At 39.7% G+C, this 23482-nt stretch overlaps 2 protein-coding genes and 1 long non-coding RNA gene across 5 annotated transcripts; 2 read left to right on the plus strand and 1 right to left on the minus strand.

Moving 5' to 3' along the window:
• Positions 1-551: 551 nt before the first annotated feature.
• On the plus strand, positions 552-22760 carry LOC115741110 (RNA polymerase sigma factor sigC). Of its 3 annotated transcripts, XM_048277253.1 has the most exons (8): positions 553-797; positions 1231-1394; positions 1768-2325; positions 2403-2633; positions 3634-3774; positions 3898-4098; positions 4501-4787; positions 22744-22760. In XM_048277253.1, exons 1-7 carry the CDS (start codon positions 713-715, stop codon positions 4780-4782), a joined length of 1662 nt encoding a protein of 553 aa, XP_048133210.1. In that variant the 5' UTR covers positions 553-712; the 3' UTR covers positions 4783-4787; positions 22744-22760. The 3 variants fall into 3 exon arrangements, with proteins under 3 accessions (XP_030530691.1, XP_048133210.1, XP_030530690.1); XM_030674830.2 differs by lacking the exon at positions 22744-22760 and having other exon boundaries at positions 4501-4793; XM_030674831.2 differs by lacking the exons at positions 1231-1394; positions 22744-22760 and having other exon boundaries at positions 552-797; positions 4501-4793.
• On the minus strand, positions 596-8590 carry LOC115741118. Its single transcript, XR_007198071.1, has 3 exons — positions 8453-8590; positions 6577-6587; positions 596-613 (listed from the first exon to the last, which is right to left on the minus strand). It is a non-coding gene; the product is annotated as an uncharacterized LOC115741118 (long non-coding RNA).
• On the plus strand, positions 8463-22599 carry LOC115741106. Its single transcript, XM_030674825.2, has 22 exons — positions 8463-9523; positions 11086-11201; positions 11439-11647; positions 12783-12902; positions 13109-13237; positions 13323-13448; positions 13848-13903; positions 13998-14097; positions 14186-14303; positions 15388-15597; positions 15966-16302; positions 16964-17057; positions 17451-17559; positions 17749-18020; positions 18131-18258; positions 18530-18764; positions 20044-20232; positions 20347-20636; positions 21212-21419; positions 21603-21845; positions 21962-22050; positions 22153-22599. Exons 1-22 carry the CDS (start codon positions 8682-8684, stop codon positions 22298-22300), a joined length of 4368 nt encoding a protein of 1455 aa, XP_030530685.2. The 5' UTR covers positions 8463-8681; the 3' UTR covers positions 22301-22599.
• Positions 22761-23482: the final 722 nt, after the last annotated feature.

The following is a 23482-nucleotide window of genomic DNA, read 5'->3' on the forward strand; positions in this document are numbered from 1 at the left end:
ATCAAAACGAAATCAAACATTTCCAATAACATGATTAATTATATCGCTTACAATAATTAGTCAACTAAAAATATTTTTATTGTCGTTGACAATCTATGCCTAAATTTTCATGAATAATCAAAATAAAATCCATTTTTACATATTTTTTCATAAAAATATTTTCTAAATCATTCATTATTCACTAAGGAACACACTCACAAATCCTTGATGTATTTATCATGTTCTTCTTTCCTCCTCGTTTTGAGGACCATCCCCAAGAGTTAAACTGAACATCTCAATCCCCACTTGTGAATGGAAAATTTTTCTTCTACTTTCTTCTCGCAAAAATGAGATATTTTACAATGTTTTCACACATTTGTTTCTCATTTTCTCCCCCCTCCCCATCTTTCTAAACCAAAATCTAAGCCTTTATTAAGAATTGTTTCTTAAAAAAAAAAAGAGAGTCCGGTTAAGAATTTTTCATGATTTTTTTCTACATATTTTCTCCATTCAATAAACAGAAGATATAGAGCGAAGGAAAAACATAAGAAGATGAAAGAAGATGAAGAACCGGTGGTGGAGAAGTGACAACATACTTGTTACGCGACACGCAAAGCCTCTCTCTCTCTCTCTCCTTCTTCTTCTTCTTCTCAAAAGCTTCATCTTTGCTTATAAAAAGCGTTTTGATGGACACCATCCCTCTGCTTCTCTGCATCCAACCACCTCCATCGGCATGGGTTTCAGGCTCAACCTCAAGTGCGTCGTCCCTGTTCAGTCTCATCTCCTCTCCAACTCGCCGACTCGACTCTCTCCCTCTGGTGAGCTCTCCATCCTTGTTTCGCTTCGTTTCACCTGTTTGATCTCGTCAATGCGCTCATTGGTTTAGCTTCATGCTCGGTGCCTGAGAACTTCGATCGTCCGTTGGATGAAAGTTGTAGCCGAATCAAAAGAAGTTTTGAGCGTCGCATTGCTAAAAGATTCCGATTGACTGAATTGGGTTCGTCGTCGTCGTCTAATAGGATTTTGTATGAAGTAGTAAGTTACGGTACCCATTTGTGATGCTTGCCGTACCTGTTGAGAAGCTTAGCTAACCGTGACTGTCGACCTTGTTTAATTTACTTCTTTTGGAACTTCATGTTTTGAATGCATTTATAACATTAGTGTATTGACACCCGAATGGCATACACCATCTCCCTGTTTTCCTGCTATATTCGTTTCTTTAGCACTAATGGGAAGTCTTTGGTTTTTCAGTCAGAGGCAAGGAAGCTTCTTTTAGCTCAGGAAGATTGTCTTCTCTGTCCAGTATAGCCGAGGAGGTTGAGCCCTGCCATAAATATCATTCGAGAGCGTGCAAATGTTCGTCTGCATCCACTCCTACCTTGGAAGATGATCTATCCAAAATGACGGATACGAAGGTCCCTCAATCTTCTCTGTTTGGAAGAAGTCATGCCATTACTTCATCATCAATTTTCATAGTCATTGTCATCATTGTCACCACTATTCACCACCTAAATGAACAACCATCAGTTGTGGCTGAGAAGTTGCTGTGGTTTTAGGCGATATTTCCCTCTGGTGTAGTTCTTGGTGTCAATTATAGCCATCAATCTTCTGTGTAGGATAACTAAGTTAGCTCTGCAAATAACAGTTCAGAGAGAGAGAGAGAAGCACTTGGTCAGCTAGTGTTTATGTTGCAGAGAACTCAAAATCATCTTGTCACCAGTTCAAATTTGTCTCTATCACCGGACTAATGTGAGGTGCGTGGAATCTAATTGAAGGTCTTATTTGCAGGTAATCATTGGCAAGAGGCCATTCAGTAGTATAAACAGTGATACTGGTGGAATTCACATATCACACAGGGCAAGCAACTCTAAAGGCAACACTAGCTTACAATCAGTCAAGGCAGCACATTATAGTTTGTTGATGGAAAATCTTAATGCATTAGAGGATACTCTTACAGATTCAGATGCGTTAATATTGGAGAGAGATATTTTGCTACAGTTAGGAAGACTTGGAGCTCTAAAGTTATTTCATGCCTGTCTGTCAAAAGCTTTCGATGGCCCAGATGCTTGTGAAGTATCTGATGCTTTGGTGGAAAAGAAGATGAGCAGTAAAAGGGACAATCATGTCAAAAGAATCATTCGGTCAGGGAAAAGAGAAACGAGAAAATCAAGAAGTGAAAGAAAATCTTCAAAACCCAACCAAAATTCTCCTATTTCATTGCTTTCAACTGCCAATCAGAAATGGCTCCAACAACCTTCATTTTCATCTCATAGACGAGCATCAAACTCCAAGAGAAGAAGGTCGATAATTGCTAGGAATGAGGCCGAAATGTCAAGAGGAGTTAAGGTCATTATGAGCTAGTAAATATTATCACTGTGTAAATAGCAAGGGACCCTGCTTAATAGCTTCTGACTTTAATACAGGTGGTTGCAGAATTGGAGAGAATAAGAACAATCTTGGAAGAGGAAAGTGGGCAGGTGCCCAGCTTGCGTTGCTGGGCGGAAGCTGCTGGAGTGGATGAAAATGTGCTGCGTCAGAACTTGCATTTTGGTTGGTTTTGCAGGGATGAGCTTTTGAGGAGCACTCGCTCCTTAGTTATATTTCTTACAAGGAATTACAGGGGTCTTGGTATTGCACATGAAGATTTAATTCAGGTCTTGCTCTTTTGGTTTCTCATTCTCACCATGTCTTTCTTGAAAGTGCCATTCTAACACGAGGCTCCAAGCCACTGCCTAGCCTTGTATTAGAAAGTGGATGTTTCCAGTAATGAAACCTGGGACCTCCTGCTCACTATGATCTACCTTGCCAAAATCATTAGAGCAGGACCTACACTTAGGTGATGGAAAATTTTCCGTCACTTTCTTTCTTTGGAATATAGTAAATGGAGATGGTTAGTAATGGACAATAGGCCCTCCTCTGTCCAGTTCATAATGTGATAAATTTATAGTCGTCTCCATGTTTGGTAGTCCTCTCTAGTTGACATCAATCAGAAACAGTAGTATAGTTTTTGGCAAACTGAGCTTGCACATGCTAGTAATAAGCTGAAGTGTGCTAGAAAGGATGTTAAATGTTCATAACAACTTTGGCAAAGAGTCTGTTTGCTACCTGCCAGCAGCAATTATGTGCAGATTGCTGTCTGTTTGTGAATAAATTGCAGGCATTTGCTAGTTTTGCCAGGGTAATTCACCTGAACCACATATTCGCTTGATTTTCCTGTCTGGCCTGAAGTGGCGTTGCCGCATTCTTTACTCCCAAGTGAAATGTATCTCATCATGTCGTAACTGCATCTATATCATATTTGTAGTTAAGATCAAGCTTTGCAACCAATATAGAGCCCCACACCAGGTTAAGAACCTGGCCTTGACTGTGACAATGACCGATGGCGTGATCTCCAAATATGAATAGAAACAATTAGAAGAATCTGCTTTTAGAATAAAACTATTATGTACGTACATTTCTTCTTCCTTCATCTTGAATTCTAAAAGACTTTGGTTAATACCGTTGGGAATTCGTGCAATTTGGAATTGTTCTTTATGAAGTCTTTTCCTTTATATTAGTGATAGTTGATTCAAAATGGGTGACAGGCTTCTCTTTATTCTCACTGATGTTTAAGTTCCTGGTAATTGAATGGTGGTGAATGTTGCTTTTTTACAGGCAGGAAATATGGGTGTGCTTCGTGGTGCAGAAAGGTTCGACCACGCAAGAGGCTACAGATTTTCCACCTATGTTCAGTACTGGATCAGAAAATCTATGTCCAGAATGGTGGCATGGCATGCTAGAGGGATCCGAATTCCTGTGTGTACCTTTCCTCCTTATATAATTACTGCAAGTTTGCAAGAGCAAGAACCTGTATTTTGCTATGGCTTCCTGTTTCTTTTTCCTTTCTAACTTTTTTCTTCTGCCTTTTGCACTTTGCAGACCACATTAGCCACTGCAGTGAATCAGATACAGAAGGCTCGGAAATCTCTTAATAACCGCCACAGAAAATATCCTGACGACAAGGAGATTGCAAAGCTCACTGGCTTCTCTGTAGCTAAAGTCAGATCAGCCAGCCAATGCCTGAGAGTCGTGGGTTCAATAGATCAAAAAATGGGAGATTACAGCAATGCAAAATATATGGTAGGGGAAGAAGTTTGTCTCTTCTATCTTCGTTCGTGCATTCCTCATCATATCATCGGCATTTAGGACCTTGATGTTTGAGACTTTCCTATTTCCCTTTTTTCGGCGGTCAAATGCATGGACGAGTAGTATTCTCATGGGATACTATCCTGTGTTTTTGGGCATGGAATTGTAGACAAACCCATTAGTACCCACGTAAGTAATCATTGATTTTCGACTGAGATAATCCATCTTTGATATGGGTTCTTATTACTCGAATATTGCCCACCCTGATTCCTGAGTCTGTTTCCCTCTAATTTAACATTGAATTTGATGTTTCACTCAGAAATAGAATTTAATTTGATGTTTCAAATGTTTATCGCGGTTTGGATCTTCTTTACTAATGTGGGACCTGTGATGCAGGAATTTACACCTGATCCATCTCTGAGAAGCCCTGAGGAAACGGTCATACGGCAAAACATGAGGAGCCAAATTCAAGAACTCTTGAGTGGCTTGGATTGTAGAGAGAGGCAAGTTCTCATACTGAGATATGGGCTTAAAGATAATCAGGTTAAGTCACTAGAAGAAATCGGGAGATTATTCGATGTAAGCAAGGAGTGGATAAGGAGAATAGAGCGAAAGGCCATGGAGAAACTAAGAGACAAAGAACTATGTAGTAGCCTGAGCCACTATCTAAATATATAATACTATTTCCATACGTGCCCTAATGACAGGATTTAAAGTCGGGCAGCAGTTAGCATTCGATGAGTAACTCGAGAAATCCGACAGATCTGTGTAGATAGCAAATTTTTTTGTAACAGAAACCGTAGGCATTGTATCTACACATGATTTCAGAAAAGTGAGTCACAGAAACACATCATCAACTTCTCTGTGCAGAAACTATGGATTCCTCGTTCGAATCATATCGCACTTGAACTTCCTGCATTCGATTCCTTAGTCAAGATGGGTGGGGATTTTTTGTTGGTTTGTCCTTTCCATTCCTTCAAGACTTTGTCAATTTGAAATGGGGTCTTTGTTCTCCAAGGTGTGGGTTGATCCTGAGGATGTAGATGTGAATATGGTGTCTGTTTGAAGCTGATGCATCAAGCGCTTATTAAACGATTATGGCTGTGACTTGCAGACGTCCTTTGGGGCAGTATAGAGCTGGTACAGCCGACATGTCTCGAATGATAGCATAGAAAAATGACTTGTCCGAACAGAAATGTGTCCAAAAGTCACGTGGTTCCGGATTATTTAAACTGATCTCTTGTTTTGTAGACTATGGTCGATGACTTGTGATTTGGTTTGTTAATGGCAAGGGAAGTGATCCTTTAGTCCTGTTCTTTTCTAGCCGACGCACCGGGTCAACGGTGTGTTCAAGAATGCGTTATGTGCAACTCAGCCCCTGTGCTTTGGGTTTATTACACTAAAAACCCCTTCTGTTTGAGTGTGTTGTTGTCCAATGCACTTTGAAATCTTTGAGCTGCAGGGTGGGCGGTCCGGTCCGGTCCGGTCTGAGCGGTTAGGATGGGCGGTTTCATCCTTGAAACCGAGAACCAGACCGATAATTACCGATTTTGATTTTATGGAATCGACACAGGACCGGCACCTCCGGGAATCGGACCGAACCTGCCGTTGGGTCCGGTTTGATCCGGGTTGCTCCCGATCCGATCGGGTTTTTTTTTTTGCTCACCTCTAATTTTAATCAACACTTCACAAGGCCATTTTCCATCGTTCCTTGACAATCCAATCAGTTATTTTCCTTATTCTTTCCATCTACAGAAGAGTCAAACTGCGTCCAGACTCCAGAGAGTGAGATTTGACAAATGAATCTCGGACTGAGCGATAATTTCCCATTATCAGCGCCATTTCTCCAAGACCACACGTAAAAGAAAGTCAGCGAACAAAAGGAGAAAAAAAAAACACGTTTAGTTTCTCTTCTACTAATGGTTAAAAGGGCCATATGCAGCTTCGGAATTGGTCCGATTAAAGGGTCGAGCTATAAAGTTCACCTTGATGTCTTGCATCTCGTGTCGTGATATTTTTTTATGGCTCGAATATAGTCCGGCATCACTATTCGGGTCGGATCACAATGAAGCAATTCGACTTAGATGACCCAGATTGAAGGGCCGTATCTTCTACCAATTCCATATGCTTTGAAAGAGGGAATCCATTGTTTCGGATTTCATTACCATGACAACATAAATTGACCGAACCAAAATTGGAAAAGGAGAGCTCGAAGCCATCCCCAACACAGCCTTCGGGGACTAAAACTTAGCACCCTGGCCTGGCTGAGTCAGCTCGACACACGTGTCTTCCCCTGTCGCCCTCCTCCAACTACAGCTCCCCCCTACGGGTGGGGGGAAATTACGTCACTGGTCGTGTCAACTCACGGACCAATCGGGCCTGTCGTTTTCGTGGAATCATACTAGTCAAACGGCCCAGCATCTTCCGTCGGTGACGCAGGCCGTCGCGACAGCCGGGTAACGTGAGACATACTCTCTCTCTCTCTCCCCTATCGGCGACTCCACGTCACGCGCCTCTCCCACCGAACGGCCTCGGGGAGGCGCGTGTCCTGCACTGCTACGTTCCCTCGCATGTAGCGTTTTCGGTAACCCGTGAAAACCATCAAGGAGAAATTGGACGAATATTTCCAATATTCGAAATATTCGAAATTAGACGAATATTTGTGCCCCACCCCCCCCACCACCCCCCCAAAAAAAAATCTAGATTCTACGAATATGTTATTCGGAATTGATAAATTTAATTAAATGAAGATGATTCTCCAACTGTTTAATGAGTTCGGATTATAAATTTCGTTAATTCCGTAAAATGGAAGATCGTGAAATCACCCAACACAAATTGAACTAGCAATTTACATATATAACTTTTTAAATTTGACACGATAGTATTCACTTTTTGTTGTTGCTACACACCTTTTTTTTTCTTTTTGTCGTGGCCAAAACCTGTGTCTTTTTCTTTTATATTAATTATGGCAGGTAAACTTGCATTGCATGTGTGATCAAAACAACATATATATTATTTATTTATTTATTTTAACTTAATGATTGACGCCATTTGTTAATAATAAAGAACTCGGCATTGCATTTGACCCTTGATATTTACTATAGCCAAGAATGTAAGTAAAGAAAAAAGCATAATCTTTACCGTACTTCGAGATACTATGGTATGTGAGATTATTGTAAAAAATGAATAGTAACAAATCTAATTGACAAGAATTATTGATATATTTGCTTAAACCACTACATATATATATATAGTTTTTTCAAAATAAAGAAAATGAGCAGAAGTACAACGAATTCATAAATCACGAAAAAAAACCGCCATCATTTTGGAAGCATATTAATGGTGGCTTAAGTAATGTTTTGGAAACTTGTCAGAAAGTTACAACTTTTTCTTTTTATTAATTGAGTATACATATATATATATATATAGTTTTTTCAAAATAAAGAAAATGAGTAGAAGTACAACGAATTCATAAATCACGAAAAAAAACTGCCATCATTTTGGAAGCATATTAATGGTGGCTTAAGTAATGTTTTGAAAACTTGTCAGAAAGTTACAACTTTTTCTTTTTATTAACTGAGTGTACTTTTCAACCAAAAAAAAAAAATGAATGTACTTAAAAAAGTATTACGATGGTTGATTTTGTATTATCACTCTAAAACAAAATGCAACGTAACCTTTTATGTTGTAGCTACTCGTCTTTTCTTATTAATAAGGCTTTGTTTGTTTAACGAGAAATGAGTGATTTGAAAAAAATTATCCAAAAATAATCACTTGAAATTTGTAGAAAAATGAAAGAGCAAAAAATATTTTTATCATTTTCGAAAATATTTAGATATAAATCGCCTTTTGATAGTGAAAATATTTTTGATTGATTAATTATTTTAAACGATACAAATGATTATTTTTTATTATTTTATTAATTAAATAAAAAAAATAAACTGAGCCTAAACGCTCCATTACCATTTCCGGTTCAGCTAGCTGTCAGGGTAATTAGGGAAGTAATCTCAACTGAAGCGGAGGCTGATTACGACGTCGTTAGCTGCGGTTGCCATTTCCTTTCTGGTTCAGAAAAGTTGTCCGGGTTCGACCTCTTCATTAAATAAGGTGAGTGCACTAAACGCTCCATTAAAGGATCGTGGGAATCTCTCTAATGCGCTCACAATCCAGCGCGGTCAGTCCCACCTGGTCTTCGCTCTTCCTCCAACCCCATTCGTTACCCGAAAACCCAACCAATGGAGACTCGGTTCCAGATAAGTTACTCTAGACGCTGCTGCAGATCAGCATTCTTGGTCTGTTCACGTAAAAAAGCTCTATCTGCTCTCCACCTTCTTCTTTCTCGGCAAACCTCTCTCTCTCTCTCAAGGTCTCTGAGAAATTCTCTCTTGCAGAGCAATTTCTAGGGTTCTTCACGCCAGTTAATCATCTTCGGGACAACGAACGAGCTTGACGAACACAATCAGACGCAAACTTCTCAGCTCGACCATGTCCTCCATTGAAGTGAAACCGGAGCTCCGCATCCCGAGCTCATCGTCGAATCCTAATCCTCCTCTCTAAATGTCTTCCTACACCAGCGAATGGCTCGATTTCGCGCTCGCGTCCTCCGTTTCGGCGGTTCCGCCATTGTCCTGGCCGTGATTCTCAGCTGGTTCTCCTCTTCGGTCGCTTTCGTGGAGACCGGTTCCTCTGTCACCGACCTCGGCGAGTTTCTCTTCCACCAGGACTACTCGCCGCCGGCGCCGCCTCCTCCGCCGCCGCATCCGCCTTCCGTTTCATGCACTGACGATCTCGGCGGCGTCGGCTCGTTGGACTCCACGTGTCAGATAGTTGGGGATTTGAATCTCACGGAGAACGTGTACATTGCCGGGAAGGGAAATTTCGTCGTCCTGCCATCGGTGAAGTTTCACTGCCCGGAAGCGGGTTGTGAAATTGCTGTGAATATCACCGGCAATTTTTCCTTGGGGGAGAATGCGTCTATCGTGACGGGTTCATTCGAGTTGGTGGCGAATAATGCGAGCTTCGCGAATGGAACTGCTGTCAACACGACAGGTATGGCGGGGGCGCCACCGGCACAGACGAGTGGGACACCGCAGGGGGTAGATGGGGCAGGCGGGGGCCACGGGGGCAGAGGGGCGGGGTGCTTGACAGAGGAGGATAAGAAAGAAGGGAGGACCGCGGCGGACGTGTGGGGTGGGGATACGTACTCATGGCAGGGGCTCGATGAGCCGTGTAGCTACGGTAGCAGAGGCGGGACTACGAGTAAGGAAGCGGAATTGGGAGGTGGTGGTGGTGGGAGGATCAAGATTACGGTGTTAGGGTACTTGGAGGTGAATGGGAGTATTTTGGCCGACGGAGGTGATGGTGGGAGCAAAGGCGGCGGCGGTTCTGGGGGCAGCATTTACATCAAAGCTCAGAAAATGTAATTCAACTCTGTCTCTCTCTCTCTCTGTGATTGAGTGTGCGTAAATATGGGATGCGTTGTGGCAAGAAATTTTGGAGTTTCCTTAGAAGATGCCGTGTTTACCTTTTCCTAATTTGTTGTTCTCTTGAAAGTATTTATGGAATGGAGGAACCTCTTTACACATGCACATATTTGACATTTTTTAGATGGAAAGAATGAGCAAAATTTGCTTCTCTGAACAGTTGGGAAGTTTTCTGCAGCAAATTGGTGCTTCTTCCTTCTTCTTCTTCTTGTTTTTTTTTTTAGGGGGGCGGGTCCATAACAAATTAATGGGTTTTTTGGTTAATTAGGCTTGTCCTGTTTTGTAAAGGGAAGGGAATGGAAACTTGCACCATGATATCTTACCCTCGTCTTATTTACCATTCTTGTCTCGTTTATGTGGAACTTTATGCCTTTGACGTGAACTCTGAGTCCTCTACATGTTTTGTGAGCGATGAGTTTTTCTTTAGGCTTCTGCTGAACTTTGATGGTAGTTGGCAGTTTTTGTGCTATTAGTAAAATAGAGATTGGAACTGCTGGAATAAATCCTTTGGCAACTAATCTTGGAGAAGCATTATGAACTTTATAATCTACAAGGGGAGGAAAAGTTGGGTACTTCTTGCTGTTGGTTACCAATGTTACTATTTGAGCTAAATAAGGTTTCGTACAGTCCTTTCCTCTGAGTTATCTTGTTGAAATATTCAAATTCTAATTGATGGAGGAATAGCTAGAGAATCTCCTCTACATTTCTTCTGCAAGATTATTGGTTGCAACTTGGAGTGGGAGTCCCCCTTTATATGGCTGGGCAATTTTGAGTGGTTGATGAAGTAGCAGGCACCTATTTAAGAATTGTTTACTTTTCTGTTGATTTTTGTTATGGAACTGTTAAGCAATTGAAACTTGGGCAGACACTTTGACTTGCAAGATACAGTATAAACATTGTTTGAGTGGTGTCTAAATTTTTCCTGGGACTCGCTTATCATTTGGAAGGCAGGTTCTCTTCAATTTTAATCTCTTTGTTTCTGGGTTTTGGGTTGTGTAAGTTATGCTGTAAAGGTTCACTAAATCTGATTAAGCCACCTTCTGCATTTGGTCGTCAAATTTGTACAAAAAGTTTTGGCCTGACATTTAGATATATTAGTAAGTGCATGCCGGTATCTTAGCTGTAGCACTTGCGTTTCTTGTGTCAAGAATGTAGTAGTTTGTGTACCATTTTATTAGGTCTAATTCTATCGATGAAATGAATTCTCCATTTCCCTTCTATGATCCATTATGCATGGAAGAGAACTTCGGCCAAGTCCTTGAGAATTTGAATCCTCAAGCTGATTAAAAACTGAAAATGTATTCGCTGCACTTTCAAATGTCATCATGCTTTTATTTGCATGAGACACGTGCCCAATCTTTGTCAGGCCAGAATCCCTTTGAGCAGGTGTTGCCATTGCATTGTCTTTTATTAATAAAAGCCTATCTTCTGTCTTTATATTCTTTTGTCCATCATACCTGATTGCCCTTTAACTAAATGTCTTTATTGCAAAGAGCAGGACTGGCAATGGCAAAATAAGTGCGTGCGGTGGAAATGGCTATGCTGGAGGGGGTGGTGGTAGAGTTTCATTCAACATCTTTAGTAGGCATGATGAGCCTACAATATACGTGCATGGTGAGATTTTCTATGAAGATCTATCATTTTTAGCTCATCTGACGGTAGATCCAGGACATTTCTGCATAACAAGAATATCCATGAGTACTCAATAGGAAATTTTAAACCCTCACATTTCTTAGAACTTTAATAGGTGTGGTGTTGTTTATGTTTGTGTTTGTGTTGCATATTCAGATGTTTTTGGGCAATATTTGGAAATTTAACCTTATGACTGAACATTGTCTTATCTTTTTTCAGGAGGAAGTAGTTTTAGCTGCCCACAAAATGCTGGTGCTGCCGGGACATTCTATGATGCTGTTCCACGGAGCCTTGTCATTGACAATCACAATATGACGACAAATACAGAGACGCTTCTCATGGAGTTCCCCAATCAGCCTCTGTGGACAAATATTTATGTCCGAAATCATGCCAGGGCTTCTGTTCCCTTGCTTTGGAGTCGTGTTCAGGTTCCTCATCATCCATCCTCCCTCTCTTCCTTTGGTGCAGTGTGGAGATCCCTTTGTCTTTATCTTATTAAGCAGTAGTTGTTGAATCTGCAACAGTTAGTAGGGTACACTGTTCGATATGCAGACATGCTACTTCCATTGTCCAACGTATTGAAACATTTATTTGCAATTTTTGGACATGTGTTGTTTGGGTTCCTTTTTCTCTAAGGTGCCAATTGTTCGAGGGACACTTTCTAAATGCTATTTATCACGTCACAGATAAAGTACAGTTAGATAAAATAAGATTCTCTTTTGTAAGACAAAGTGTATTTAACTATGCACGGGAAAGAGAGATCATGTTACGTCTGAGACCTGTGGCAGTACTCTTCATTTCATCAAGCAGTAGACTCATGTGGAGATGAAAGCTCACTGAAAAGAGCTTGAATTGGGGGAAGGAAGAGAAAAGTATGAGTCTATAGGAACCTCAACTTAGATCAAATTTTCAAATAAATGGCTTATAGACTATACAACTTTTCTTTGATATTTTTTTGTGGGGTTGGGGTTGGGAGATGGAGCTCCTTTAGTACTCACCTTTGGCATAGCTGAAGATACCACTCAGTAATAAAATTTACAAGGATTGCGACAGTCAATCTATGCCCCGTGGCCTGTAGTGTAGCTCTCTACATAACTACACAGATACATAATTGACGTGAAAATAAGAAAACCTAGTATTTAACTGGGCATGTATATGATGTGTCACATTTCATGCCCATTGTCGACTGTGTTGATAGTTTTTCCTTGTTGTTCTTAGAAGGAGCATAGTTATTCTGTATACAACCAATCAACCTTATTTTGTCATCTTACCTTAGGCATTTCAAACTTTTATGGACTTTTCCAAGCTCCTTCCATATCTCTAGAGCAGCAATTGTCTATTTCAGTTTTCTCACTTCTTATGGATTAACTGCTCTATAGCTAGTCATTGGCCTACTTTCTTCAGTTCATCAACTTCTTTGAAGTCAATGGCCATAATCTTGATAGCATCTGTAATCAATTCATCGACAGTTTTTCTATACACTGTACTTTCCTTTTCCTGTGCTGGAGATACAATGCTTCTATAAAGAACTTTATGCGGTTACTCTGTTCCTGCATGATACAGGTGCAAGGCCAGATAAGTCTGCTTAACCGAGGAATCCTCAGTTTTGGTTTGGAGCATTATGCTTCATCCGAATTTGAAGTATTGGCTGAAGAATTGTTGATGAGTGATTCTGTGATTAGGGTGAGTGGTAATTGTGCATGCCTGGCTTCTTTATTCAATTAACATTCAAGACCTCTATGTTTTTTCCCATCATGTTCCCATCATGTATTGTGACCACTGGCTATAGGACTACATGATGGGCTCTTCACCTTCTACTTATATTCCATGTTTTCTGGCTTGTTTGTTTTTGGTTGTCTATTTTACAATCTTTGTTTCATTGACTTTAGGTGTATGGGGCCCTACGGATGTCTGTGAAAATGTTTTTGATGTGGAATTCCAAAATGCTCATATATGGTGATGGAGATGCGACTGTCACAACATCCTTGCTTGAGGCCAGTAATTTGGTTGTCCTCAGGGTATCTTCTTCAATCCACTCTGCTTCTTATTCTGCGCTTCATATGATGCTTTCCGGTATGAAAGTTTTCTCTTCTTCCTTAGCAGGAATCTTCTGTCATACATTCAAATGCTAACCTGGGAATTCATGGGCAAGGGTTATTGAATCTATCAGGGCCAGGAGACTGGATCGAAGCACAACGGCTAGTTTTGTCTCTCTTTTATAGTATCCATGTAAGCTGTTTTATATTAGAAATGCTGCTAGCGATAACTTGCTCTGAAAATGTTGCTAGAAGTAAGAAATAAGATCATGGTAGCGAGGTTGGATAAAGCTTACTTTGAGCCTCCACTAGAACTAATTTTGCTGTCATGTGATGTAATTCATATACATGACTTTTGTTGAGCATGAAGCTTACTCTCAAGATTATTAATTTGCCAGAAGTTGTTGTTCCATTTGAATAGTGCTACCTGGGTAATCATACTTATAAATTCACAGTTTTTTTTTTAATCGAAGTGATGGATATCTACCTTGCAGTGGTAAATCAGGAGTTTGCAAAATTGCATGTGCATTCATGCTTTTCTCTTAGGTTGTTCTCTCTGCGTATCAATAACAACTTATCCTATTATGTGAAGGTTGGTCCAGGATCTCTTTTACGTGGACCCTCAAAGAATGCCACAGCAGATGCCATGTAATTTGGATTAATTATACCTTGTTGACGGCACTTTTTTTGTCAGATTTTGTCTTTTTTAACACGTTATACTTACTCTGCTACGTCCCTGCAGAACTCCAAGACTTTACTGTGAATCACATGGCTGTCCTGCGGAACTGCTTGAGCCACCTGAAGATTGCAATGTGAACTCTTCCCTCTCTTTCACACTCCAGGTGATCGATTGTTGGGATTTATGACTTTACTAAGTGTAGCGTCATTATTTTTTCATGTTATGGAACTAATTTATTTGAGCACTTCTAGATCTGTCGAGTTGAGGATATAATTGTCGAAGGCCTTATAGAAGGATCCATTATTCATTTCCATAGAGCGAGAACTATTGCCGTCCATTCCTCTGGAACAGTTAGCGCTTCTGGTTTAGGTAAGCACTTGGTACCATTAATGATGTGTTTGGGAAGGAGGGGCGGGAAGGAAAGTAAGGGTGGGAGTGGAAGATGGGATAAATTTGAAAATTTGTGCGAGGAAGGTTAGGAGAATAGTCTGAAATTTTCACTTCAATGCACCCCCCATGCCTTCTACACAAAGCTTAAGTTTGCGATGATAGGGGTCCTAAAATTATGCTCTCTATGTATTTTCACATCTTGATTACGTGGATGTGTAGTTGCAAAGACATAACTATTAAAATCATACTGCTCATTTACTTTGCATTGTATCAAAACAACAGCATAGTGTAAGATGATTCATATACCCAATCTACCCATTATGAAGCTAGGAAACAACTCGATTTCTCGGGCATTTTCATGGTTATCCTGGTTAGCCTGATTTGGCTTTTAATTTAAAATATAAGGAGTCATGAGAAATGATGGAAGAACTTTTCATAACTGATATACTTAGTAGATATGAAGGAAGAAAGCTGAATTATCAAAGTTAATGAAGCAACTTCATGACTGGTCATTGATCAAATAAAACTTATGGTATTCAGGCTGCTTAATAGCGGATATGTTAATTCTGGGGCAAGACATCTGTTGTTTGGTCTGAATATTTACTCCTTCGGTACCTTTAGGATTAAAGTATCATGAGGTGCCACTCATAAGTTTAGAAGTTATCCTTCATTCTGTCCTGTAGAATTCTGTTTCATGAGATAAGTCATAAGCTTTGGAAAGAGGACATCTTTTCTTTGCTTTTACCTTTTTAAATTTAATTTATTGATAGGTCCAATTTTTTTATTGGTTTGATATTTCAATGGTCCACCCTAGAATGCTCCACCTGCCCGTAGTGGTCGCTAGGTAACCACTGTGGTAATCATGCATCTGATTTGTTTATTATTCACCATCTATGTGGAATAGGAAAAGCTTAAAAGAGTAAATGTTGAAGCATATGAAATATTGAAGATGCACACCTTCATCCTTCCTTATCTGGGTGCTTGTACAGACAAATTGTAAGTATATTCTCCCATATATATGTGGGATGTTTGAACTATCCGGAAAAATGTTGGCTTTGTACAGGCTGCACAGGTGGAGTAGGTAGAGGAAGCCTTCTGAGTAATGGGATTGGCAGTGGCGGGGGACATGGTGGCAAGGGAGGGGCAGGCTGCTACAATGGTGTCTGCGTTCCGGGTGGAATTTCATATGGAAATGAAGAAATGCCATGTGAACTTGGCAGTGGAAGCGGAAACGATAGTCTTAAAGGTTCAACATCTGGTGGGGGTGTTGTAGGTAAGTTAATATGTGGAAATTGGCAGGAACGTATATTTTATAATTCAAATATTGATTATGCACTGGATGAATGGTTTAGTGTGTTATAGCATTTTGTTTGATAACATTAACCTGTATTGCACTTATATATTAAATGTTTTTTATCTACCGTCAACTGGGCTTGGATTAATGAGACTCCAAGGCCCTGGTAGCATATGGTTGATTATCACAACTCTTATGTTCTTCTTTCCTTCTAATATGGAATCATTAGCTGTAAGTTGGACCCATGAATATTGACGAGTTTGCTCCATTTAAATTTGCTTTCAGTGGTTCTAATGTGTTTACGATGTGAATTCCTTGCCTTGATGTAATTTTTACTTTTGAATCAGTAATGGGTTCTGCAGAGCATCCTTTATCAACCTTGTCCATTGAGGGCTCAGTGAAAGCTGATGGAGAGAATTTTGATCATACTATTCAGATGGAAGAATATAATATAATGTACATTCCCGATGGAGGACCTGGTGGTGGTTCTGGGGGTACCGTACTAATGTTTTTGCGAGGTCTGGCTCTTGGAGAATCTGCAGTTCTTTCTAGTGTCGGGGGTAAAGGAAGTCCTAACGGTGGTGGTGGTGGAGGTGGGGGAAGGATTCACTTTCATTGGTCAGATATTCCCACCGGAGATGTGTACCAGCCCATTGCCAGTGTTGAAGGAATCATAGATACTGGGTCTGTATATACCCCTTTCTTTAGCTTTCTTCTTCTCCTTGTTCTCTCCTTTTCCCGTTCAGTAGGAAGGAGAAAAGTTAATCATCCATGTGGCGTTCTTTACTTTCATGGTGCATTCCCTGTGTTTTGATCACGTGCTAAATGTGTGTTTATACCAACATGTGTCCAGAACTTAAAATGCAAGTCTAGGATTTGAGTGCAGCTTAGCTTGGCTTCTGGATTTGTCAGTTGCCTGCTTCGGTTCTTTGTTTAGCTGTGACTATCAGGAGATAATAGAGAATTATATTTATAGGAAATGACAGCGTTAAAGTTCTTGGTGACACAGTATAAGGAAATCAAATCTGGCTCTAAGAAACCCTCAGCTTCAGCAAAAAACCAAAATCATTGATGACTGGAAGAGGACTCGATGGATTATGTCCTTTTCTTCTGACATGAACTATGAATGTTACAAATCCTTTCTTGCAGTTCCCTATTTAGCATTAGGAAAAGAGACTGGACTCTCTCTTTCTCTCTGTGTGTGCGCGTGCACGCTTGCGAGCGTCCACACACAATGTGTTTGCAGTTCTCATAATTATGAAGGTTTTTTTTTTTTTTTTTTCGAAATATTTATGAAGTTCAAATGCTAGAAATCTCATTGTTTTCTCCCTTGCAATTCCGTTAGGGGTGGGCAAGGTGGAGACCATGGCCATGGTGGTGGAAACGGTACTCTGACTGGGAAAGCTTGTCCAAAAGGGCTTTACGGGATATTTTGTGTGGTAAGCATTGAGAATTAGAGGCGCTGTTGCCTTGGAATTGGGTTAATTAGTTGCGTTAATATTGTTCCAGTAGTACATTATAGAGGAAAATGGTGCTTGGAGCAATGTGTCCAGTGCAAAATATTAACGAGACAGATGACTGAGTTATTGGGACTTGTTGATCCTGTACGGTGGATATTTGGATTATCATCATGATGTGCTTTGCCTTCATGTGAATATAGTCATGTAAATAGTTCATTGGAGAATAATTAACTTTGAAAGATTGAAGTAATTGGAACTTCTCCTGATTTGATGTTGATGTATCTGTCAAATTGGAGCCATGAGGAACCATTGAACAAACCTCTCCATATTACAAACTCCAAATCTCTCATTGTATTGGTTATTCTTCTTCAGGAATGTCCAGCTGGAACATATAAAAATGTAACTGGATCAGATAGATCCCTTTGTCACCATTGTCCTGCCAATGAGCTTCCTCGTCGTGCGGAGTATATTGCAGTTCGAGGTAATAATAAAAGGGTATCAGATTGGCTTAATTTTCTTGCGCCTACAATTGCACATTTATGATGTTTCATCTCTATTTGTTCATGCTTATAGTCCGTGTTTGGATGTGGACGACATACATGTTCTTTCGAAACTATTTGCCTTGTTCCTGCAGAATGATCCATCCTTAATCATATGTTGATCTTAACAGGTGGTATTTCTGAAACTCCTTGCCCATACAAGTGCATTTCAGAGAGATATCACATGCCACATTGTTATACAGCTCTTGAAGAGTTAATTTATACATTTGGTGGGCCTTGGTTGTTCGGTCTTCTTCTTGTGGGTCTCTTAATCCTATTAGCACTGGTTCTGAGTGTGGCAAGAATGAAGTTTGTTGGGGTTGATGAGTTACCAGGTCCCTCCCCCACGCAGCGTGGCTCTCAAATAGATCATTCCTTTCCTTTCTTGGAGTCTTTGAACGAGGTGCATTGATTTTTTTTTGTCATAAAAGTGTATTGGATTGCTTTAATTGTTAATGGCTTCCTGTACTTCTTTAAAGTTGTTAAGTTTTAAGATATTTTCCATTTGTTAAGGTTTTGGAGACTAACAGAGCAGAGGAGTCTCAAAGTCATGTGCACAGGATGTATTTCATGGGTCCTAATACTTTCAGTGAACCATGGTATCTTCCACATACTCCTCCAGAGCAAATAAAGGAAATTGTGTAAGCTGCCGTACTCCTTTTCTTTTTACTTTGTTTTTTGCACTTATTTTTTTGGGGGGGGTCTAATATGGTTTGAAGTTCTTTTCAGACGTTTTGTCGACCATTTAGCATACTTAGTTTTTAGGGGCTAGTAACAAAATTGTCTAAGATCATGCTAATAGATTCAGGGGTTCTGGTATTTAAGTACTTCATTTCAGGTGCAAGCTAAGCTAGTCCATGGGAGCCTTGTTGATTATATGATTCGTCTAAAATTGTTCTCCTCATCTGGCAGATACGAAGGTGCATTCAATGCATTTGTGGATGAGATTAATGCTTTAGCTGCTTACCAATGGTGGGAGGGAGCAATGTATAGCATTCTCTCTGTCCTTGGCTATCCCCTTGCATGGTCATGGCAGCAATGGCGTCGAAGAATGAAGTTGCAGCGTCTACGTGAATTTGTTAGATCGGAATATGATCATGCCTGCTTACGTTCTTGCCGTTCAAGGGCTCTTTATGAAGGCATTAAGGTATGAACACTTTTGTTCCCTATGGCCATCACACTTGCAAAGAAATAGTGTAGACGGTAATGATTGGGAGGAAATCAAAAGGGTTCACTTTCCTTTGTATCTATTTCTTTGAAAATTATAATGGTAGTGTGTAGGAAAAGCAAGAAAGAAGAGAATCTAAGAGGAATTAGGAGAGGAATAATCAAGTAATACACAAGCTGAATGTGTGTGTGTGTGTGTGAGAGAGAGGGAGAGAGAGAGAGAGAGTCTGTTAAAGTTGAATGTGCCTTAAGGTTAAATATGGGTGGCAAAATGCTATCTGAACGGAAAAAGATGTGCCACTTAATTCCATTTTGAAATTGAATTCATGTAAAAAGCAACTTATATTTAACTCGTGAGGGGGTTAAAACATCTTTTGAAGGATCTGGGTCCCGTTTGCGTGCCATATTTGTAGATTGTAATCATTGATGGGAATATGGATTTGGTATTTCTTTGTAAACGTGGTTTTCCTCTTGTCCCCTGTTTCTCTTCTTTATATTTATTTAATTATGACTGGTTCTTGTGTAATTGAGATGCTTAACAATTCTTTTGATTAATTTTTAGTTGTTTTTTCTATTAGTAAAGAGAAATTCACTGAAAGGCACTAAAGGGGTGCCAACCCCTCTTATCAGAGTAGTTCGAAGCAAAAAGAAGAGCTCATTGACAAGATAAGGTATCGGCAGTATCAATCAAAACATTTACATCTTCCCACTCTCCGGAAAGTGTCAAACTTTAAACCAACTTTCACTAAGTGCTTCAACAAATTTAACTTTCTTATAAAAACATTAACTCAGAAAACTTCATGACAAATATCTAAGGGCTGTCCTGATTGTTTACCGAATTCTTCTGACACGGTTGTCCAATTTTCAATCTTATTAAGCTTAATTTCTGTGGTATAATATGTATGAAAATTGATTTTATTCATGGGCCCTTTGCTCTCATTAATCACATTCAAGGCATAATTTTGGGTTCAAGCTTTAACCAATGTCCAAAAGAACATGTTACTGACATGTGTCTCAAATGTGATTTCTTGGCAAGACTCTGATAAATTATACTTCGATCTTCTTGTTCAATTACACAGAGACTCGCATTATAGCAGTTCCATATTTGTTATTGTGATTCGTTGTCCATGCCACTTAACTAATATCTTAGATGGCAAAGTCTCTTTCAACTTGGGGCTTTTCTAGTTTTCATCCAAAGGTTCTTAGCTGTTGAATGGAAAAAAAAAAAGGAAGAATTGAGCTGATTTATGTGTTAATAGGTGGCTGCAACATCTGATCTTATGCTGGCTTATCTGGATTTCTTCCTTGGCGGAGATGAAAAAAGAAGTGATCTCCCCCCACGCCTATATCAAAGATTTCCGATATCCATAATTTTTGGAGGCGACGGCAGTTATATGGCTCCTTTTTCTCTTCAAAGCGACAGTATTCTCACCAGTCTCCTCAGCCAGGTTATCATCTGATATGCAACTTGTTACAAGATGGTGTCGGCAAAAGTTCTGATGGCCAGTTGGTTGATGTGATTTATGTATTTTCTGTTGACTTGGGACACTTTTGACTTGCAGTCTGTTCCACCAACGACTTGGTATCGACTTGTAGCCGGTTTGAATGCACAATTGCGCCTTGTTCGTCGTGGACGTTTGAGGGTGACATTCAGATCTGTCCTGCGATGGCTTGAAACTCATGCTAATCCTGCCCTGAGGATCCACGGGGTGCGTGTTGATCTTGCCTGGTTCCAGGCAACTGCTTGTGGTTATTGCCAGTATGGGCTATTGGTGAATGCTGTTGAAGACGAAAATCAATCTGTTTCCTCCCCAAGCAGACATGAGCCTACACGAATAGAGCAGCGATCAAGGTATCGGTTTCTAATGCCTATTTCCAGTAAAATGTCTACTACTTATCATCTATTTAGTTATGAATGTCATGGAAAAGGTAGAATCAATTTACTTTTGATTAATCTTTACTGGCCTTACTTACCCACATAAGATGGTGACATCAAAGACATTAAGGTGGTATTTCGGTAAAGTAGGCTCTCTCTTAGATGTTTGATTCATTTCTGTTATATATGTGAATATTCTAGTTGTTAGAGATGGAAAAGGGCAGGTATGAAGGGCGTAAGGAAACAGAAGCAAGGCATACCTGCTACATGTTCACATAACAAAGAACACTGTGATGGGTGCTTTTCAGCTATGGTCATGAACAAATGACAAACTCTTACCAGTAATGTAATTTGCTAGTTTCCTTCGAAGACACGGTGAAACCACAAACGAATAACAAAACCTTGCAAGTCTTTAATGCTTACTAGTTATGTTCAGAGGAGAGTAGGGTGCAGAGTTCTCTGATTCTGTTTGTGTATAGTACAGTAGAATCTGCTTGAATGTGGTATTCACTATTTACGCTTTTGCCTTTTGCTTTCACTTACATTTATAGTGTGAAGAGAATTCAGAAAGAAAGGCCATCGTCTGACTTGGCGGAGGGCCTTCTTAGTCGGCTTCGAAGCAGTGAAACCCATATGAGGCGAAAGAGGACTTTAGGCGGAATCTTAGACTTGAACAATTTGCAGATGCTGGAAGAGAAAAGAAATCTATTCTATTTTCTCTCGTTCATGATTCATAACACGAAACCTGTTGGCCACCAGGTATGTTCTTTACTTTGTTCATGCAGGCACACTTTGTGCATACGCAGATTCTTTCATCTTAGTCAACATCACCAACTCATCCACCGATGTAATTCTCTTTGCTGTGCTCCTGAGCAAGCTTTATCCTTTTCAGTCAGTAACTGCCTCGTATCGTTTTTTTTAAGGTTTTGGGATTTCTTGCAGGATCTTGTTGGTCTAGTGATCTCAATGTTACTTTTAGGGGACTTCAGTTTGGTATTGCTGACTCTGCTTCAGTTGTACTCAATTTCATTGGCCGATGTCTTCCTGGTTTTGTTCATCTTACCGCTTGGGATTCTCCTTCCTTTCCCTGCGGGAATCAATGCTTTATTCAGTCATGGACCCAGGCGTTCTGCAGGCTTAGCTCGTGTCTATGCGCTGTGGAACGTTACATCGTTAGTTAATGTTGTAAGTTGCTACTTCTACTTCATTGTCGAAACGCACACACAAAAACACAGGAGCTTGTACCTACGAGCACTAAAGAAATAATGGGAATTGATCTTGACAAATATGGCATGAACCAGGGGGTTGCATTTCTCTGTGGTTATGTTCACTACAACGCTCAATCAGCTGGCAAAAAGCTTCCATACTTTCAGCCATGGAATATTAACTTGTGAGGATTACTTTCCCTTGTAACGCAGTAGTCTAAACAATTATTCACAGTTCACACACACACATGCTCATGTATTCCACTTATTGCTGGCTTTGGCTGCAGGGATGACAGTGAATGGTGGATTTTCCCAGCTGGACTGGTCCTTTGTAAAATCTTCCAGTCACAACTAATCAATTGGCACGTGGCGAATCTGGAAATTCAAGATCGGTCGCTGTATAGTAGTAATTTTGAGCTGTTTTGGCAATCGTGATAGCATCTGCTGACAGTCAATTGCTCGCTGACATGATTTTTTTTTGTTCTCTTGAATTTAGCCCTCCTTTTGTACCCTTTTTGAGAGATCACATAGGTGAGATATTGACACAGAGCAGGAAAGAGAGGAGAATAAATGTATAGATGAGAGAGAGAGGCATTTTGTTCATGGAAATTACCCCCTTGTACTGCTTGCAGTTATTTTTTTCACTCTGTAGCTTGTATATATCAAGCGGGGTAATACATAGCTTTGTATTCATTTTCCTATACCAATTGACCTTCTCTTCTTATTCTTTTTGAGTAGTTATCCAACCTTGGATTGTGTGCAGATTATCGTGCTCTTAATTTCTATCCTTCACTTGATTTGTGTAATTTACAGGTTTATTGATGCATAAGCTATCATTGGGAATGATTGACTTGTTTCAACCGAGATAAAAGTTAATCGTGTCATATGAGAGTTAAGTGATACAACAAAGTAGCGTGCATGTCAATTTAGGGGATAAGTGTCAAAAAAAGTTTTAAACCTATTGTATTAGTAGCGTGCATGTCAATTTAGGGGATAAGTGTCAAAAAAGTTTTAAACCTATTGTATTAGTGTCAATTCAGTCCTAAACCTTTTGTATTTGTGTCAATTAAGTCATAAATCTTTTATTGGTGCTAGTTTAGTTCTAAAATTTCTGTATTGTTGTCAATTCAGTCCCAAATCTTTTATATTTATACCAATTGAGTTAATCCGACTAATTTTGATTGAAAATCGCTGACGTGGATATCGATTGTCCTACATGGCACGGCTAGCGCTAACTTGGACATTTTTTAATATTATTTTAATATTATAAATAATATTTTAAGCATTTTTTGGCTTTTTTAAAAATTATTTTTAAAAATTATTTAAAATATTTAAAAAAATATTTAAAAAAAATCTAGGTTAGCGCCAACTGTGCCATGTAGAATAATTGACGTCCATGTCGGTGATTTCCAATCAAAATTGGCCGAATTGATTCAGTTGGTATAAATACAAAATTTTAATGACTAAATTGGTACTATTATAAAAGGTTTAGGACTTCAATGGCACCAATACAAAAGATTTGCGACTGAATTGATACCAGAAAAAGGTTTAAGACTGAATTGATACTAATGCAATAAGTTTAGGACTTTTTTTACACTTTTCCCGTCAATTTAGTAA

The sequence above is a fragment of the Rhodamnia argentea genome, chromosome 4 (assembly GCF_020921035.1).
Source record: "Rhodamnia argentea isolate NSW1041297 chromosome 4, ASM2092103v1, whole genome shotgun sequence".
In the NCBI taxonomy this organism is placed as follows: Eukaryota; Viridiplantae; Streptophyta; class Magnoliopsida; order Myrtales; family Myrtaceae; genus Rhodamnia; species Rhodamnia argentea.

Bases quoted from the DNA above. Each gene is read 5' to 3' on its own strand.
- LOC115741106 (XM_030674825.2), top strand. From the start codon at position 8,682: ATGGCTCGATTTCGCGCTCGCGTCCTCCGTTTCGGCGGTTCCGCCATT. The intron at 13,449-13,847 runs GTAAGCTGTTTT...TATTATGTGAAG, and splicing joins CTCTCTTTTATAGTATCCAT to GTTGGTCCAGGATCTCTTTT. The intron at 17,560-17,748 runs GTAATAATAAAA...TGATCTTAACAG, and splicing joins GGAGTATATTGCAGTTCGAG to GTGGTATTTCTGAAACTCCT.
- LOC115741110 (XM_048277253.1), top strand. From the start codon at position 713: ATGGGTTTCAGGCTCAACCTCAAGTGCGTCGTCCCTGTTCAGTCTCAT. The intron at 2,326-2,402 runs GTCATTATGAGC...ACTTTAATACAG, and splicing joins AAATGTCAAGAGGAGTTAAG to GTGGTTGCAGAATTGGAGAG. The intron at 3,775-3,897 runs GTGTGTACCTTT...TGCACTTTGCAG, and splicing joins CTAGAGGGATCCGAATTCCT to ACCACATTAGCCACTGCAGT.